This window comes from Typopeltis vanoorti, chromosome 13 (assembly GCF_054136105.1).
Source record: "Typopeltis vanoorti isolate ZY-2024b chromosome 13, IOZ_Tvanoo_1.0, whole genome shotgun sequence".
Taxonomy (NCBI): Eukaryota; Metazoa; Arthropoda; class Arachnida; order Uropygi; family Thelyphonidae; genus Typopeltis; species Typopeltis vanoorti.
Genome location: NC_143561.1, coordinates 105117267 through 105137966, shown reverse-complemented (window position 1 = coordinate 105137966; position 20700 = coordinate 105117267). Strand labels below are relative to the sequence as shown.

Here is a 20700-nt window from a genome sequence, read left to right as displayed (position 1 = left end):
TTCAGGCAATGACAATCAAGGAAAAGGAGTAGCCATAGTATTCAACACAAAATATGAGGCTAATCTTCTTGAATGGCAGTCAGTCTCAAGTAGAGTAATGTGGGCAAATATGAGAATGGGGAACTTGACAATGAGACGTATTTGTGCCTATGGTCCCACAGAAGGTTCTACTAAGGCAGAAGTGGAGGAATTTTTTGAGGCTTTAGAAAAAGCAACTGACACAATGAAAAATGAAAAGTTGGTCCTTGTTGGGGATCTAAATAGCAGAGTTGGAAATGATTGTGAGACATACAAAAATATTTTGGGAAAATTTGGAGAAAAGAGCAAAGCTAATAATAATGGCAAATATCTGTTAGATTTCTGCTCAGGACATGGACTGGTTATTACTAACACCATGTTCCAACATAAAAATGTGCACAAATTCACATGGAGAGAAGAGGCTAGGAATAAGAAAAGTCTCATTGACTATGTTATTGTTGATAGGGATGTTTTCTCCCTGGCGCAGGACACCAGAGTGTACAGAGGATTTGAAATTGGAAGTGATCACTATTTAGTCTTGAGCAAGATAAAATTGAATTTCATATTGAAAAGAATAACATGTAAGAAAGTTTTAAAGCGAATAAAAGTTGAGCAGCTCTCAGATGTGAACTGTAGACTAAAATACACAAAGATTATTGAAGAAAAAATGAAAGAGTTTGAGAACAGGAATCAAACCTTGGAGATTCAGTGGCAAACTCTGAAGAAAACATTGATTGATTCTGCCAGAGAGGCATGTGGTGAGGTTGTCTGTAAAGATAAAAAAATCAGAACTCCCTGGTGGACACAGGAAGTTAAAGAGGCAGTGAAGGAAAAGAAGAAAGCATATCAAAAGTTCCTGTCAAATAAGTCAGCTTGTGCTCTTAGAGAATACAGAGACCAATGCAAGAATGCTAAACACTGTGTAAAACTAGCTAAACAAAAGTCATGGGAAGACTTTGGCAAGAATATAGAAAATAAATATCAAGAAGGTGGCAAAATATTCTGGAGGTTGTTGAAGAAGCTTAGGAATGGAGGAAAGAGTGCTGTAAAAGGAGTTAGAGATGATAAAGGTGACATGAAAATGGGGGGGAAAGATATCCTTGAAGTATGGAGTAATTACTTTGAAAAACTGCTAAATGAAACAAGCAGTGATGACAGCACAGTGGTAAAAAACACTGACCAGGCATGCAGTCAGGAATACATATCCATACTTGAAGTAGAAAAAGCCATCAAAGGCTTGAAATGTGGAAAGGCAGCAGGAGTAGATGATATTCGACCAGAAATGCTGAAGTATGGTGGTATAATAGTCTTACAGTGGCTGCACTGCATAGTTCAGAAAGTCTGGACAGAGGGACAAATTCCCGATGATTGGAGTAGAGCTCTCATAGTACCGATATATAAAAAGGGAAATAAAACTGAATGTGAGAATTACAGAGGTATTTCCCTACTGAGTGTTCCTGGCAAGATCTATGCAAGTATACTTGAGAAATGTTGAGAAGAATTGTGGAAGAAAAGCTTGGTGAAGAACAAGCTGGATTCAGGTCAAATAGAGGCTGTCAGGATCAGATCTTCGCTTTACGACAAATAGTCGAGAAAGCATGGGAATATAACAAAGATCTGTATTTAAGTTTTGTCAATTTGGAATAGGCATATGAAAAGGTGCCAAGAGAAAAGCTATTCAATACACTGCAGTTATATGGTGTCAATGGGGCATTATATCAAGCAATACTTAGTTTTTATTTGAGTTGTAAGTCAGCAGTTAGAATTGAAGAAAGTACAGGAAGATGGTTTAATGTTAAATCTGGTGTGAGACAAGGATGTACATTATCCCCCTCTGTTATTCATTATCTATATGGATCACATTATGAAGGAAAGTGGTATTAAACCTGATATCAAAATTGGAGATGTTAATGTCAGCTCTTTGCTTTATGCGGATGATGTTATACTTCTAAATAAATCCGCTACAAGTCTGTAAGATTCTCTGACTAAATTGAATAGCTGTTGTAATAGATATGGTATGAAGGTCAGCCATAAAAAGACAAAGACAATGAAAATAGGCAGAATCTTTGAAAATGTCAACTGTGTTGTGAATGGAGAACCTGTGGAACAAGTAAAACATTTCAGCTATTTAGGCACGATTTTTACTGAAGATGGTAAATTAAATACAGAAATAGACAACAGAATCAGCAAAGCTGGTATGGTGGGAAGTCAATTGAATAAATTCATATGGAATAAGAGAGAAATTAGTCGGAACACTAAATTAGCTGTATACAAGACGGTGTTCAAACCAGTTTTAACTTATGGATCTGAGAACTGGGTCAGAAGACCACAGATATGAGAGTCCTGAGAAAGATTATAGGCATGAACAGATGGCATCAATGGCAATATCATATTAAAAACGAGGATATTAGGAAAGAACTTGACATGACATTATCAGCATCCAGGAATGCGTTAGCAGAGCTAATCTCAGGTGGTATGGTCACTTAAACAGAATGGGCGAGGAAAGATTAGCAAAACAAGTGTTCTCTGCCAGGTTGGCAGCAAAACGACCCAGAGGAAGACCAAGATATAGGTGGATTGATACGGTACAAAGTGCTTTAGACGATAGAAATATAAGATCTGATAATGTTGGAGTCTTGACAAGTATCAGACTGATTTGGAGGAAAATTGTAGATAGGAAATTAATAATGATGTAATATTTTTCATGTAGTACTATCCTATCCTGTACACCCCTTGAGGGTACATGGCAGGAATTTGATGATGATGTTCTATTTAGTGAGAGAATCCTCCATACTTGTACTGGATTTTATTTAGGTGGAAACATCATGTGCATGAAATAAGGAGCTCAGTTGAATATTTCCACTTTTGATATTAGTTTTAATGCCACTTTTCTTCATAATGTGATACATATAGATGATGATAGATGAATAACAGAGGAGATAATAAGCACCTTAGTCACACATCTGCTTTCACATTAAACTGTCTTTTTGTAACTTGATTTCACATTAAACCATCTTTTTTGTATCTTCTTGAATTTTAATTGCTGACTTACATTCAAATTTAGACTATGTATTGTTTGATATAATGTTCCATTTACACCATATAATTGTAGTGTTTTGAACAACTGATATGCCTTTACCAGAGATACAGATTCTTGTTATATTTCCATGCTTTCACAACTGTTTATCATAAAGTGAAAATCTGATATTGGTGACCTCTATTTGGGTTGAATCCAGATTGTTCTTCTCCCAACTTCCTTTCCACAAATTTCCTTAACCTTTTCTTAAGCATGATTGCATAAATCTTGCCACAAACACTCAGCAAGAGAATTCCTTTTTAATTAAATAGTCTTATTTCTTTTTTTTAATAGAGAGATACTTTTAGAGCTCTATTCTGATCATATGAAATTCAGGTCTCTAACTAGGTCTTCTGAATTATGCAGAGTCGTCGTCATCATAATTTTTATATGCTTGTTTCATTTAGCAATCTTTTAAAGTAATTACTTCAGACATCTAGAATATCTTTATCTTCAGTTTTCATGTCACCTTTATATCTGATTCCTTTTATAGTACTCTTTCCTCCATTTCTAAGCTTTTTCAATAGCCTCCAAAATATTTTACCACCTTCCTGATGTTTATTTTCTTTGTCCTTACATAGAAAATAAATACCCTCATCTTTCTGTGATTTTTGTTTAGCTAGTTTTACACAGCTCTCTTACACTTTTCTCTGTATCAAAAGCTGACTTACTTGCTAGGAACTTTTAATAAATGATGGCTTTCTTCTTTTCCTTGACTGCCATTTTAACTTTTTTAGTTCACCATGGAATTCTAATTTTTCTATCCTTGCAACCTTACCACATGCTTCTCTGGCTGAATTAGTCAGTGTTTTCTTCAGGATCCCTCAGTGAATTTCCATGGTTTTGTTCTTATTTCAAAACTATTCCCTTTTTTTTTTTTTTTGGAATGATATTTGTGTATTAGAGTCTATAGTTCTTTTTCAGTGAGAAGAAGAAGCAAGTAGCTTTCTCAATGAGAGAAGGTGCAGCACCATGTCCTTTCAGTTCTCTCTGTTGGTGGCTTATATCTTCAAGCCATGTCCTTCATTTTTTGCCTCTTGATCCTTTTCATAATTTTTCCTTCTAAAACTGTTAGTATCCTCTGTCCTGCTGAACCTCTCAGTACATGTCCTGCCAATCTCATCTTTCTTTGAATCATTTCAAATAAAGATCTCTGTGTTCTCATTCTTTGTAGGACATCCGTATTTGTCACATATTTTCAGAGCTCTTCTATAGCACCATATTTCGAAGGTCATTATCTGTTGTCTTACTCTCTTCTTGAATATCCAGGTCTCACTTCCAGATGTAAAAACTGGCCACACTAATGTTCTTATCATTCTTTTCTTTGTCTCGATACCCACAGAACTTCTGAGCAGATCTTTATTGTTCCAGTTCTGTGGCTGTTCTTATTTTTATTTCTTTATCTTGCTTTCCATCTGCAGTAAAGTAGGTGCCTAAATATGTGTATTCTGTTGTATGTTCAGTTTTCATATTGTTTATGAATATTTCTGGCTCAGATCTGAGATTTTGAGATTTTCATAAATTTAGTCTTTTTTGCATTTATATCTAATCAAAACTCTTTACCTTCTTCAATTAGTAGCTGTAGTAATTTGATTAATTTGTTTCTGTTTTCTGTTATTAGAATGTATCATTAGCATATCTAAGATTGTTGTATTTTATTCCATTGATACTAATTCTTATGTTTTGTTTTTCAATCTTTTTCATCACTCTCTTACTATAGATAATAAATAGATTTGGTGAAAGGATACAACCTTGTCTAACTCCTCTTTTTATTTTCACTATAGAAGCCTCAGAGTTAAACAGCTGCATTTTCTGTTTGGTGTAAATCATTTTTATAATCTTAAGTACATGATCTTCTATGTCTAATTTATCTAATATATTGAACATTTTATTATGTTTTACCTGGTCAAAGGCCTTCTAAAAGTCTATGAAGCATATGTTAATGTTCCTATTTCTTTCAAGTGATCTTTCTATTAGTATTTTTAGTTCCAGGATAGCATTAATGGTTCCCATTCCTCTTCTGAAGCCTTTCTGTTGTTCACTCAATTCACCGCTTATGGCTCTTTCAATTTGTTTGTTAACAATGGTTAAAATAATTTTAGATGCATGGGATATTAGGCTTACAGTTCTGTAATCCTCTCAGTTTTATGCATTATGTTTTTTTGGAATTGGTATGCAGATAGATGTTGTAAAAACTTCAGGTAATTGTATTGTTTTATAGATGTCCTGAATGGATTCCACTAAATAGTTGTTATTATTGCCAGTCAAAGCTTTCAACAGCTCAGCCGGAATATTATCACACCAAGGGGATTTATTATTAAGAAGATCCTTAATTACGTGTTCCACCTCCTTTCTTGTGGGTAGAGTGGTATCTGTTGTTACGTTTAACTTAAGGTGTGTCATGAATCATCTAACATGTTACCATTATCATCATCATAGAGGTCTGATAAGTACTCCAACCATCTTCCATTTATCTTTTCCTTATCAATGAGTATGTTTCCATCTTTGTCCTTGATATTATTAGACTGTGTACGTTTTGCTTTTCCATTAAGTTCTTTCACTTCCAGTAATGCTTCTCTGGTTTTGTTCCTATTTTGTAATTCTTCTATCTCAGTGCACTGTCCATCTATCCAATTTTCTTTCAATCTCCTGCATAACTGTTTGATTCTTTTATCCAATGTTTTATATCTTAATCTTTCTTTTTCATTTGCTCCTCTTTTCCATGTTCTTATTTCATCAATAAGGCTGATTACTTCTTGTGTTATCCATGGTTTTTTCTATCTTTCTTCTTTTTATTGATGTGATTTTTAGCAGATGTTATGATAGCTGCTTGTAGTCTATTCTACTAAGAGGGTTAATTTCTACAGTTCACCAAAGCTGATTGACTTTGATTCTTTTTAAAACTTTCTTGCACACTTTTCTTTTCAATGTAATATTCAGTTTTATCTTATGCAAAACTAAATGATGCTCACAGCCTATTTCAAATCCTCTGTATACGCATGTTCTTTATCCTGAATGAAGATGTTGCTACCAACAGTAAAATAGTTAATAAGACTTATTTCTTGTGTCTTTGTCTTTTTTCCATGTGAATTTGTGCCCATCTATACGTTGGAACATGGTGTTAGTAATGGTTAGCCATGTCCTAAAGAAATCCAGCAGATACCATTTTTATTAGCTTTGCTCTTCTCTAAATTTTCCCAAAACATTTCTATATGTCTGGTAATAATTTCCTGCTCTGCTGTTGAGATCTCCATCAAGGAGTAGCTTTTCCTTTTTTCTTTGTGTCAGCTGCCTTCTCTAATGACTCGAATTATTCCTCCAGTTTATCTTTAGTATACTTATATATACAGAAGGTGGGACCATAGGCACAAATTTAATTTCATTGTCCAATTTCCCATTCTGATCATCCATTTGATATTGCTTGCCATTCAAGAAAATTATCCTCATATTTAGTGGCACATTAAAAAAAAAGTTACGCATTATTTTCTGTGATTGTTATCATGTGAACGTAACATCTTGTATTTATTGCTTAGAATGATCCTACCTATTTTTGTCTTCTTTGTTTCGGTAACACCTATTTTGTCAATCTGGTACTTATCCTATTCTTCTGTGAGTTCCTTTTTTTTTTTCATTGATGCTTCTTATGTTGATTATGCCAATCTTCAGCTCTGCTGATGTTGAGTTGGGATTCATTCCAGTAGTTGACTTTATGCTTTTTGCCTTGGTTTCTTGAGCAAAACAGTACAGGCCTTGTTTAATTTGGTGATATCCTGGCCAGCATAAAATTCTGTCATGTAATACCATCATTTTATTTTGGTTTAAGCTAATAAGAATGCAATTGTTTGGCTAAATCCCAATTGATAGTGTGTGTATATATATATATATATATATATAACATATATTCAGTATGCGGATCTATACTTAGTATCTACCTAAATATTGAACGGTGCACCATGAGATGTTATCTGTTTTTAATATTTATCATGATCATCACTAAAAGTTATGCTTAAATAGCTAAAATAATGTAGGGTTTCTGTTGTCCAAAGTTAACGTGTTTCTGTGCTCCTGCCTATATTCATAATTTTTGCATTTTTATTGCTGATTTTCATACCAAATTTGTTACAGAAATTATTCACTTTAAAGGGTACTGAAAATTTGTATTATATTTCTTTATGAGACTAACATTGTCTGCATAAATTAAAGAGCCCAGTTTAATTCTTATACTTTGATATCTGATTAAAAGCCACATAATGTGATACATCTAGATGATGGGTAACAGTGGAAACAGCATGCACCATTGTATTACTTCTGATTTTTCATCAGATCATCTTACTGTATGTCTTTCAGTTATGACTGCTGATGTACAACTTAAGTATAGACTGTATATTGTTCTGTATAATATTCCCAACATAACAGCATTTTGAATTTTTTTTTTCTTTCTTAGTACAGTACTTTATCATATAGCTTTTCTAGATCAAAACTTAAATGAGAGTTTCTGTAGCTCAATTAGTTTTGACAAAGTCCTTTGTTTGAAAGACCTGGTTTTGAATCCCAGTATAGTATGCAGAGAACCATTTTTCAGGACTTTTCAGTTGATGTTTTAGTTAGTCTTATATGAGGTGTGGTAAGATTTTTCCTGCCATAACAAGGCAAAGTGGCCAGAGAATACATACAATTTACACATCAAAATATATATTTAGGCCTAACACTAATTTTGCATTCTAAGAAATTATGGTTACGAAAACCATGGTAGGTGGTAGGTTATAAGTGTGTAAGTACCATGGATTATTATTATTGCAAAACTGAAATATATTTCCTTGTTATATTCACAAGATTTCTCAATGTTATAAAGTGAAAACCTGATTATGACATCCCCAATTTGATCTAAACATAGGTTGTTTTCAAGTTTCTCTTCCATATATCTTAGCCTCTTCTCAATCAAGTATGCTTGTATTAATTTTACCTGGACCTCTCAGCATGGAAATACCTCACATTAATTCTCATATTTAGTTTTATTTTCCTTTGTATAGATGGGTACAACGAGAGCTCCTCTCCACTGCAGTTATCTGCAGTTTGATATTCAGAATTATGCATATAACCATTGTAAATATTTTATATCCATAAGCATTTCTGGTCTGATATCAGCTATTCTATATGTCATTCCTCATTTCATATTTAACTGCTTTTTCTATCCCTAATACTGAAATGCACACATGTCTCTATATCTACTACTTTCTTTCATTGCTTATTTCATGTACTATTTTTTAAGATGATTATTCCAGACATTCAAATCCCTTTTACTTTAGTTTTCATGTTACTATTATCATTATTGTTAACCTTTTACTTTGTTCCATTTCTTAGCCTTTTTTTCAACAGCCTCCAGAACATTTTGCCAGTTTATGATATAATTATCTTCTCTATTCTTCCCAAACTCTTCCCATGACTTTTGTTTTACCACTTTTACGCATAGCTTTCTTACATTTTTCCTTTGTGATTTTTTTTCCTCTCTCTCCCCCCATGACTAATTTCTTAATCCCACAATGAAGTTATAATTTTTTTTCTATTCTTACAGACAACTTTACCAAATGCTTCCCTTCCTGAATTAATTGATGTTTTCTTCAGATTTTCATTGGTTCTTTTTAAATTCTTTCACTGTTATTCAATAATATTACTTAGAATACTATTTTAGTACTTGAGTACACCCTTGTATTGCTTGTGATCTTACATCAACTTAAGTATAAGCTGTATATATGTTGTTATTTGTAATATCTCATTTACACTGTATAATTATCATTTTGAACAGCTTTTCTTTTGGTATCTTATGCCTTTTTCAAGACCTACAAAACATAAATATAGATCCTCGTCATATTTCCTTGCTTTCTCAACTGTTTTTCTTAAAGTGAAAATCTGACTTTGAAAACTCCTAATAAGGCCTTAGCCTCTTTTTAAGATTTATGCTTGCATAAATCTTAATGGAACACTCAGTACAGGGATTCCTCTAATTCTGACATTCCATTTTATTGCCCTGTTTATAGATGGTAGTATGAGAGTTCTACTCTAATTTTAGACTAGAATTCAACCTCCCAACCAGATCTCAATTATGCAGTGTGGTCACTATAAAACTTTTATATCCCCATATTTGTGCATTTCTGGTTGAAATGCACAATCATATTTGATGCATTTTTCTACCTGAAGTAATGATATGTACTCCTGTGCTTTTTTGTCATTTAAATGTTTTCTGCTACATCCATATTATAGTAAGATGTAAATTAATAGCCCTTAAGTTAGAGTGGAGACACCATATACTCATCCTGTTAGCAGATATACAGGAATTTACCAAAGCAGCTCTCAAAGAGAGAGAGAGTTGTTCTCCTATTACTTAATGTGGCAAAAACACAAGAGTAAATTAATTTGCATGTAAAGCTGTGGTATGTCAGGTAAAGCACTATGCAACTTACCTGAAAGTAATTAAGAATTATGCCTCTGAGAGAATGGTACTGAATTACTACATATCAAAGAAAACAGAAGTATTTTCCAAGCCTGCAGTGAGTAAGGTGCATTTTCAACAACTTTGTGTAAATAAATAATAATCACTCACCTTTCTTGATATATGCATACTGAGAGAATAAACAATGAGAACATGTTCTATTCATAGTTTTGCTGATGATAGTGCATGCTATTCCTCTTCTTCATTCAAGAGACCTTTAAGATCAATATTACTCTTCTGAGCATCTTTTTGTCTGCTAGGGTTTGCTTCCTGTGTTTCTTTGCAGAGGTGACATTGTCACATTGCCATCGATATGCCATAACATATTTTTGGTGCTGCAGTCTTTGACCAATGTAGGTAACAGATGTGCTACTGATATGGCATCCCATGGTAATACCTCTTTTGAAGTTAAGTTTGTGTCTGCTGCTTGCCATTGACAGTATACAGATCTGACTCTTGGGGGGGGGGGGATATATCTGTTTGCCTTACATAACAGTATATAGGCCATGTGTGATGACTGGAATATACATATTAATTTGTTTCTTTCTGAAATACTGGATTTTGAATCTCTTATTTCTTACTTCAATGCAGCTTGACTAATATACATAATTTATTATGCTAATATACATAATTTATTACGCCTCTGTAATAATTAATGGAGTACTACAGTAATTTAATTAAGATAATTTTTTTTCATGTCTGTAAGTTGTTGGGCCTTAATAAGATGCACTGATATCACTGACTTGAATTATTCCTTTAGAGAGGTTTTAGATTTGATTTCAGATGATTTTTATAAATCTTAATCATTTTCAGAAAAACTTATGAATCCTTTATGCTCATTGGGCATTTGCAAAATTTCTTAGTTTTTATCTACATCTCCCCCCCCCCAGCAATTTGCAGTTTATGAAATTTACATTAAAAAGTTCAAGATACAAAACAGCTAGTTTAAAAATAAAACACATATCTAAAATTTGTGATATGACATGGAGTGGGAGGCCTTGCATTCCAAGGACACAGGAGAAAATTGTCCCTAAGTATAAAATCTTGTTTCTTTCATATATTTTTGCCATTGTCAAATAAGTAAATATATTCTGTGATTTTATAAATATAAAATTATAAATATACAATAAACATGAAAAATAAAATACAAAAAAGGGTTGGTGTCATTGTCTAAATAATGCTAATTACCTGTACTGGCCTTGATATTTTTTACATGTCAAGGCTGGTAAAGGTAATTAGCATTATTTAGACATATAAATAACCCAATACCATTGGGTTATTTATATGTCTATAATTATGTAGATGTGAAGTGTTCTTTGAATTTAAAACTATTGGACATAATTGAAAAATGACATGGTTAAGAAGCATAAATTATTTGATATATTTAATCCATATGGTCATTTGAATAGTTAAAGCACTAGTTAATAACTTAGAGTTCATGTTCTGAATGGCAAAGAAATGGAGCTAGCTGAGGAACTGGATAGGTGCCAGATCAACATAATAGGGGTGAATGAAACAAAAAAGACAAAAACTGGTGATATCTTTCTCAGCAATAAATACAAAATGCCATATTCAGGCAGTAACAATCAAGGAAAAGGAGTAGCAGCTATAGTACTCAACACTAAATACAAAGCTAATCATCTTGAATGGCAGGCAATATCAAGTAGAGTGATATGGGCTAATATCAGAATGGGGAACTGAAAAATGAGACTTATTTGTGCCTATGGTCCCACAGAAGGTTCTACAAAGGTAGAAGTGGAGGAAATTTTGGAGGCTTTAGAGAACTTGACTGAACAATGAAAATGGAAGTGTTGGTCCTTGTTGGGGATCTAAATAGCAGAGTTGGAAATGATTGTCAGACCTACAAAAATATTTTGGAAAACTTTGGACAAAAGAGCCAAGCTGATAATGGCAAATACTTGTTGGATTTCTACTCAGGACATGGACTGGTTATTACTAACACAATGTTCCAACATAAAAATGTGTATAAATTCACATGGAGAGAAGAGGCAGGGAATAAGAAAAGTCTCGTTGACTATATTATTGTTAATAGCAATGTTTTTTCACTGGAGCAGGACACTAAAGTATACAGAGAATTTCAAATTGGAACTGATCACCATTTAGTGTTGAGCAGATAAAATTGAATTTCATATTAAAAGAATATATAATGATAATGATAATATTAAAAGAATAACATGTAAGAAATTTTTAAAGTGAATAAAAGTTGAGCAGCTCTCAGATGTGAACTATAGACTAAAATACACAAACATTATTCAAGAAAAAATGAAAGAGTTTTTTTTCATTTTTTCAGTTGATTCAGCCAAAGAGTCATATGGTGAGGTTGTCTGCAAGGATAGAAAAATCAGAAATCCATGGTGAACACAGGAAGTTAAAGAGGCAGTGAAAGAAAAGAAGAAAGCATATCAAACGTTCCTGGCAAATAAGTCAGCTTGTGCTTTTAAAGAATATAGAGGCAAATGTAAGAAAGCTAAACATTTGAGTAAAACTAGCTAAATAAAGTCATGGGAAGACTTTGGTAAGAATATAGAAAATATATATCAAGAAGGTGGCAAGGTATTCTGGAGGCTGTTGAAAAAACTCAGAAATGGAAGGAAGAGGAATTAGAGTAAATTGGATTAATCAGAGAAATTAGAAGTAAAAGAAATTAGAGATGATAAAGGTGACATGAAAACTAGAGAAAAAGAGATCCTTCATGTATGGAGTAATTACTTTGAAAAATTGCTAAATAAAACAATCAGTGACAGCACAGTGGTAAAAAAACTCTCAATAGGCATGCAATTAAGAATACATATTCATACTTGAAAGCGAGGGCAGTTGATGAGGTTTATGAAGAACTGGAGAGAAACGGTGGCGAAGCTCAGTTGTTGAGAATAGCGAAAGCCAGAGAAGGCCTCGAAAGACTAACATCACTCAAGCAGATAAAGGATGCCTCAGGAGTAGTATTATAAGACGAGGACAAAATCAGAGGAAGATGGAAAGAATATTTCCAAAAACTACTAAATGAGGAAAATCCAAGAGAGAGGTGCGAGGATGGAGAGGTAAATGAGAGACCGGTGCAAGACATAAGTAGAGAGGAAGTGGTTTGGGTACTGAGAAAAATGAAGAATGGAAAGGCTGTGGGAGCAGACCAGATACCTGGGGAAGTGTGGAAAAGTTTGGGGCAGTGAGGGCGTGGATATGTTATGGGATCTGATGTGTAAAATAGCCCAACAGGAAAAGATACCAGAGGAATGGAGGAAAAGTATTCTCGTCCCAATCCACAAAGGAAGAGGAGATGTTTAAGACTGTGGCAACTATAGAGGAATCAAGCTGATGTCACACACATTAAAAATATGGGAAAGAGTAATTGAAGCAAGGTTACGGCAGGAAACGAAAATTGGTGAGGAGCAGTTTGGATTTATGCCAGGAAGAGGGACAACGGATACAATATTTGCGCTAAGGTGATTGATGGAGAAAAATAGAGAGATGCAAGTGGATCTGCACATGGTGTTTATAGACCTGGAAAAGGCATACGACAGAGTGGCCAGGCAGGAGGTATGGAGATGTATGAGGAAGAAGGGGGTGTCGGAGAAGTACGTGAGGTTGGTGAAGGAGATGTATGAGGGAACAGAAACTTAGGTCAGGTCTAGTGTCGGCATGACAGAAGGGTTCCCTATTGTCGTAGGGCTACACCAAGGGTCAGCTCTGACCCCTACCTCTTTGACCTGGTCATGGATGTACTAATGGAGGATGTCAAGAAGGAGGCACCATGGAGCATGCTGTTTGCCGATGACATTGTTCTATGCAAATCATCCCGAGAGAAGCTTGAAAATACCCTGGAAGAGTGGAGAAAGGCATTGGAGAAGAGCGGCATGAGAATTAACCGGGTGAAGACTGAATATATGTCAACGGGGAGAGATGAGGATATCGTCATACGACTCCAGGGTGAAAGGCTAATTTCAGGGAAGAAATTCAAGTACCTTGGGTCGGTTGTCAAGAGGAATGGTGACCTGGATGAGGAAATACAGCACCGAATAACATGCGGTTAGATGAATTGGAGGAGGATGAGCGGGATCCTGTGTGACAAGAGAGTGAGTTGTAAGAGGAAAGGAAAGCTCTATAAGATGGTGGTGAGGCCGGCGATGCTCCATGGTGCGGAGACGTGGCCTATAACCAAGGCACAGGAGAGGAAGATGGAGGTAGCAGAGATGCGGATGTTGAGATGGATGAGTGGTGTGACAAAGAAGGACAGGATAAGGAATGACTACATCAGAGGGATGGTTAAGGTGGGACCAATTGGCAAGAAGATACAAGAAAGTAGGCTGAGGTGGTTTGGACATGTTGAGAGGAAGGGTGAGGAGTATGTTGGTAAACGAGTGGAGTATATGGAGTTGGAGGGAAGGAGGAAAAGAGGCAGGCCCAAGCTCAAGTGGAGGGATAAGATGACAGAGGATCTTAGGGAGAAAGGATGGAGTCCGAAGGATGCTCTGGACCAGAGAACTTGGAAGAGGAAGGTTAAAGATTGGTGCGCCGACCCCGTTTAACATGGGATAAGGCAGAGTAGAAGAAGAAGAAGAATTCATACTTGAAGTAGAAAAAGGCAGCAAAAGCCTGAAATTTAGAAAGGCAGCAGGAGTAGATGATATTTGACCAGAAATGTTCAAGTATGGTGCTATAAAAGTCTTACAGTGGATGCACTGGATAGTTCAGAAGACCTGGACAAAGGGACGAATTCCAGATGATTGGAGTAGGGTTCTCATAGTACCTATATATAAAAAGGAAAATAAAACAATGTGAGAATTATAGAGGTATTTACCTACTAAGTGTTTCTGGTAAGTTTATGCAAATACCTGAGAAATAGTAGAAGGATTGTTGAAGAGAAGCTTGGTGAAGAACAAGCTGGATTCAGGCCAGATAGAGGCTGTCAGGATCAGATTTTCACTTTATGACAAATAGTTGAGAAATCATGGAATATAACAGCTATCTGGATTTAAGTTTTGCAGACCTGTAAAAGGCATATGACAAGATGCCAAGAGAGAAGCTATTCAAAACGCTACAGTTGTATGGTGTCAATGGGGCATTATGTCAAGCAATACTTAGTCTTTATTTGAGTTGTAAGTCAGCTGTTAGAACTGAAGGAAGCACAGGAAGATGGTTTAATGTTAAATCTGGGGGCAGACAAGGATGTACATTATCCCCTCTGTTATTCATTATCTATGTGGATCACATTATGAAGGAAAGTGGTATTAAACCTGATATGAAAACTGGAGATATTAAAATCAGCTCTTTCCTTTATGCAGATGATATTATACTTCTAAATAAATCAGGTACAAGTCTGCAAGATTCCCTGACTAAATTGAATAACTGTTGTAATAGATATGGTTTGAACATCAGCAATAACAAGACAAAGACAATGAAAATAGGCAGAAATATTGAAAATATCAACTGCATCATGAATGGAGAACGTATAAAACATTTCAGCTACTTAAGCACAATTTTTAGTGAAGATGGTAAATCGAATATGGAAATAGACAACAGAATCAACAAAGCTGGTATGATAGGAAGTCAACTGAATAAATTTATTTGGAATAAAAGAGAAATTCATCAAAACACAAAATTAGCTGTATACAAGACAGTGTTTAAACCAATTTTAACTTATGGATCTGAGAGCTGGGTTAGAAATAAAGCACTTGACCGAAGACTAGAGACCATAGATATGTTCTGTGAAAAGATGGCATCAATGGCAATATCATATTAAAAACGAGGATATTAGGAAAGAACTTGATGTTATTAGCATTCAGGAATGTGTTAGCAGAGCTAATCTCAATGAGTATAATCACTTAAACAGAATGGGCGAGGTAAGATTAGCAAAACAAGTGTTCTTTGGCAGGAAAAAGATCCAGAGGAAGACCAATGTATAGGTGGAGTGATACAGTAAAAAGTGCCTTAGAAGACAGAAATATAAGATCTGATAATGTTACAGATTACATATTGATTTGGAGAAAAATTATAGATAGGAAGTTAGTAACGATGTAAGTTTTTCATGTAGTACTACTATCATATCCTGTACACCCCTTGAGGATGCATGTCAGGAATTTGATGATGAGTTCGTGTTCAAAAGGAGAAAGTATGGTCATCCTGTTATGATCAAACTGGTTTTCATCTGTTAATCATTGTAACATGAGGTAGAGCTGCTCTCTCTCTCCTCTGAGCTAATAATTCATTGTAAACAGCAGGGTAACCTACTTTTTTCTCTGTAACTATGGTGACATTAAGACATCCAGAATTCTTTATTCAGTAAATGAACACATTTGAAACAATTTTGATTTTGTTGTCAACTCATATATGCAGTTTGCTGTAGTGAATATTCGATTTTAAATCTTTCATACTATTGAGTTTAAAAGAACATCACTCTGGAGCTTTGGAACTTTCAGTAGATTGAGGTTATAAATTTGCTATATAATTGTGCATTTTACTGCACTTCAGTGTTGATCATATCATTACTGAAAAAAGTGATATGCATAGATTTTGTATGAACTTTTTTTTTTTTAAATTCAAAAAGTTGTTTACTTATTAGAAAATAGGAAGTTTGATTGTGGCTGTATAAATCTATTATTTGTGTTGCCTTTTTGCATTCATTCAGACTTTGGTTCCCTGTGTTTGAGTTTCTTTATTGCAATTTACCAAGTAAATCAATACAAATGTCATAATGCCATTATGAATTGCTCAAATGGCATAATGATTTGCTTTTGTATACAGTTTGGAAAGACATTTTTGTTTTTTAAAGAACTTTCAGCTAAATTCCTCTAAATAATTTGCATAGTCCTGACATCTAATCATTTGCATGCTATTTGCATAGCATGCAAATGATAGATTTAGTATTGGTTAAATGTTACATTTACTTTCATATATGCACCATAATTTTATGTAACCTTTTCCATAGGCCTCAAGATATCATTGTGTTCATGATTGGTGGTACTACCTATGAAGAGTCACTTGCTGTGTATAAATTGAATAAACAAATACCTGGGGTGAGAATTATACTTGGAGGGACCACAATACATAATTTTAAAAGGTGAAAAGATGATTAAAAATTACTCATATCTTCCTTTTTATTTGTTTCTTTATATTGATATACATTTTTTGCCTGATAACTTCTACTTTCTATTTTAGATCTTTAAGTGCAAATCTAATTTGAGTTGCTTTAATGTCAGATTTTAAAAATATTGTAGTATACATGAACTTTTGTTTTTGCTTATTGATCATAATTAATTATATTCAGGATTATTATTATAGTCAATGTTAGCTGTAATCACAAGGATAATACCAATCACTGGCAAGTTACTAAATAATTTTTTGGTAGTGTAGAGTGACATATCAGTTTTTTGCTTTAATCATGTTTATAAAGGATCAGAATTGACCACCACTATCTTGTAATATCTTGTGTGTATAAAAGTTAGCATGGGTTTTCCACGATGAGTGTCTAGATTCCATAGAAATGCTGGATAATAGTAATAATATAATATTATTCTCAATAAATAGGTGTTGCAGTCTCTTTTGGCTGAATAATTTTAATCATTGAAATAAATATTAAATCTTTTAAATTAAATTTAGCTTGTATACAACATTCATGTAGTATTTTCTATATGTTACTATATTTTGTTTTGCCTAACAAAAGATGAGGTGGATCTTAGGTGTCTATATAATGTAGCAAACTACCAGGAACCAGAGAAATAGTTTGTTATAGTGCAAAGTGGTCTACTATAGTGAATTTAGGAGAAAAGGATTTTCTTCCCTACTCCATCCCCCCATGAAACAAAGAAAATGGCAGGAACCAATACAAGAAATGGTGGAAACAGAATAGAGGGAATCACTGGAAATTATCTATTGATAAAGAACACAAAAGATTGGAAGGAACTAAACATAAAGAACACACAAAAAGAGCAAACCAAAAGAAGTACAAACTGTGGGAGTCATATAAGAAAGAACTGAAAGTGTATGAAATTATTATAAAGTTCAAAATGCAGAATTAAAATTTCAATTTTGAAGTGTTATGTTAGCTAATGTTACTGAACTGAAATCTTCTAATAAAATGTGTGCAATCTGTGCCATTAAAATAAGAAATAACTTGAAAACTTCAGCATTCAGTCAGATTTATATTACATTTTATATTACTTCATATTGATTACCTCCAATTACAAAGACAACATTATCTACAATAGTCAGTTTAAAGGGAGGGGAAACAGTGATTGACATAACTAGTATAAACAAGGCAGCTTCCTAATGGGACAGAGACCCCAATCATCGACAGTTGACATAAACTGATACTATTTTTGTTTAGATTATATTTGGTCATCCAAACATATAATTAAAATGAAATATATATTGATCTTTAATTGACCATGATTTATAAACATCTAATACCAACAAGTTTTGCTGACAGGGCTGTCCGGCTTCTTCAGGGCTTATAATGGTAAGACAAAAAAACTCAAAGTGGCTAGTACAGAGAAAATGGAGTAACACTATCATATAAATTAAACATTGAAACCAAATGTGTAACATTACACGCATGGAGCATGTTGTGATAGTCACTGTTATGAGAGCACATTCTGTAGTTTTGAGCGAAATTAAATTCTGGCAGACTGAGTGATCTTATTAAGGTTTTTCATATGTCAGCTATTATCATTCCCTGGTTTCTGTTTTTTCTCCAGAACGGAGGACTATAATGGATTCTTTAAAATTTCTACAATGGAAATCTTCTTCAAAGGAAATCTTTTTCATCACTGCCTTAAATCTAATTATTTTAAATGGAATGAAACGATTCTCGTAGAAAGGCTTATACATTGATTATACATGATTATTAATTAACTTAAGGAATTCACAACGTTTGGGCAGTCCCCTTTTGCTTCCCTGTGCAGATCTGTTCATGGAAAAGCTAGAAACAGACATCCTCTCCAAATTAGACCAAAACCCTTAGTGTGCTGGAGGTATGTAGATGATGTCTTCATAATTTGGAGGGACACAAAAACAACTCTTTTGGACTTTTTAACCAAAATTAATTCTTTTCATCAAAAAATACAATTCACTTTGGAACTGGAAAAGGATAATCAACTATCATTTTTTGATACCCTAATCAAGAAACCAGCAGATGGACATATCAAACTGCTAGTTTGATATGTCCATCAAACCAACACACCTGCTGCATCTGCTGCAAACCAACACACACTGGACACTACCTTCATTTCAAATCAACTCACCATATTTCTCAGAAGCTCAGCATAATACATATGCTCAAAAATAGAACTACGAACATCATCTCAGAAGAAAAAGAACTCTATGATGAAATTACTCATATATCAGAGACATTGATAAAAAATGGCTATCCAAAGAATCTAATCAACAAGATTCTTCATAGAAACCCCCCACAACAACAACAACCTACCATCACTCAATACAGTTCATCCATAGTTATTCCTTATGCAGGTAGTGTCTGAGAAGATCGCAAAACTTTTTAAACCTTTCAACATCAGAGTTGCGTTCAAACTGATCAAGACCGTCCGTCATGTTTTAAGCTTGCGAAAAGACATTAATCCTTTTTTCAAACACACTGGAGTGTACAACATCCTATGTGCTTGTGGACTAAACTATATAGGGCAGATGTCGAGAAGCCTCGAAATCCGAAAATATCTGTTCTTGTTAATAACGTATAGGAGATGTTAATAACAAGAACAGACAACTCAGGTCTAGCCCATCATTTTGCAATTACTAACCATACCATTGATTGGGATAGCAGCTCCCTGCCTTACCTAGAAGAAGATTTCCATTGTAGAAATTTCAAAGAAGCTGTTGTAATCCTCCGTTCTGAAGAAAATCTTAACAGAAACCAGGGAATGATAATAGCTGGCATATGGAAAACCTTAATAAGATCACTCAGTCTGCCAGAATTTAATTTTGTTCAAAACTACAGAACGTGCGTTTGGTTTTAATGTTTAATTTATACGATAGTGTTACTCCATTTTTTCTGTACTAGCCACTTTGAGTTTTTTCTGTTACCGTTATAAGCCCTGAAGAAGCTGTGCAGCCCCATCAGCAAAACTTGTTGGTATTAGATGTTTATAAATCATGGTCAAATAAAGATCAATATATTTCATTCCGATACTATTTTCTTTGAACTGTAAACAAATATGGCACAGTATACAGTATTTCTTTACTTTGAAGTTTAATTAAAAGTTATGAATGTCTGTAGGTAATAGCTCATTTTGCACTTGAAAGATTTTTTATCCATAAGGTAAAAATTATTCTGATTTAAATTTTTTTTATTTTAATGCTGTAGCCTGTACATATTTAGTTCGTTATGAAGATTTCAGGCAAGTGATATTGATTTAATCTAACATTTCAAAATTTAAATGTTAATTCTGCATTTTTATTTTTATATCATTGTTATTATTATTATTGACATCTGACCTCCATGGAGTCAGAAACTTATTGTGGGGTGCACACTATCACACACAAAGTTCATCCAACCATCCCTTAAACAGATTCAATGTGTCTACATTCACAACACATTCAGCCAGTGCATTCCACTCACCAACCACCCTGCATGCAAAGAATCTTCTCACTCCTCTGCTCACACCCTTCCTATACAGTTTCTAAGGATGGCCTCTTGTTCTATCCCCCCCCTCCCTCCCATTCTATGAAAAATCTCTTCCATGTCAACCTGATAACAACCTCTAACTTATGCCTGAATCATATCCCCCCCCTCCTCCTCCTCCTCCACCTATTCACGAGGCTTTGCAGTTTACATTCTCTCATCTATCCTCATACTCTACATTCCAAAGACTGCTGACCGCATTTGTGAATCTTCTCTGGACTCTTTCTAACATATCCTTATCATCATGAAAACCTGGTGACCAAATCTGTGCACAATAATCTATATGAAACATGATCAAGACCTTATACAATTGCATCATAATCTCTTTATTTCTACATGTCAGGGTCCTCTGCATCATTGCCATTATCCAATGTGATGTCTTCACAACTTGTGCAATGTGGATACTGAATTTCGAGTCCTTGTCCAACACTACTTCTAGATCTATCATATCCTCTACCTCATTTAAAG

The 20700-nt window shown here is 34.3% G+C and overlaps 1 protein-coding gene across 3 annotated transcripts in view; it reads left to right on the top strand.

The window, feature by feature from the left end:
* The window catches only part of Vps45 (vacuolar protein sorting 45), a 172586-nt gene that overhangs the window by 118739 nt on the left and 33147 nt on the right, over positions 1-20700 (top strand). For all 3 annotated transcript variants that reach the window (XR_016549286.1, XR_016549285.1, XM_090403157.1), the window contains exon 13: positions 16525-16656. Coding sequence is in view for 1 of the 3 variants with exons in the window: in XM_090403157.1 (XP_090259283.1) it covers positions 16525-16656 (132 nt within the window). In the remaining 2 variants the exon portion in view is untranslated. The remainder of the gene's footprint in view (positions 1-16524; positions 16657-20700) is intronic.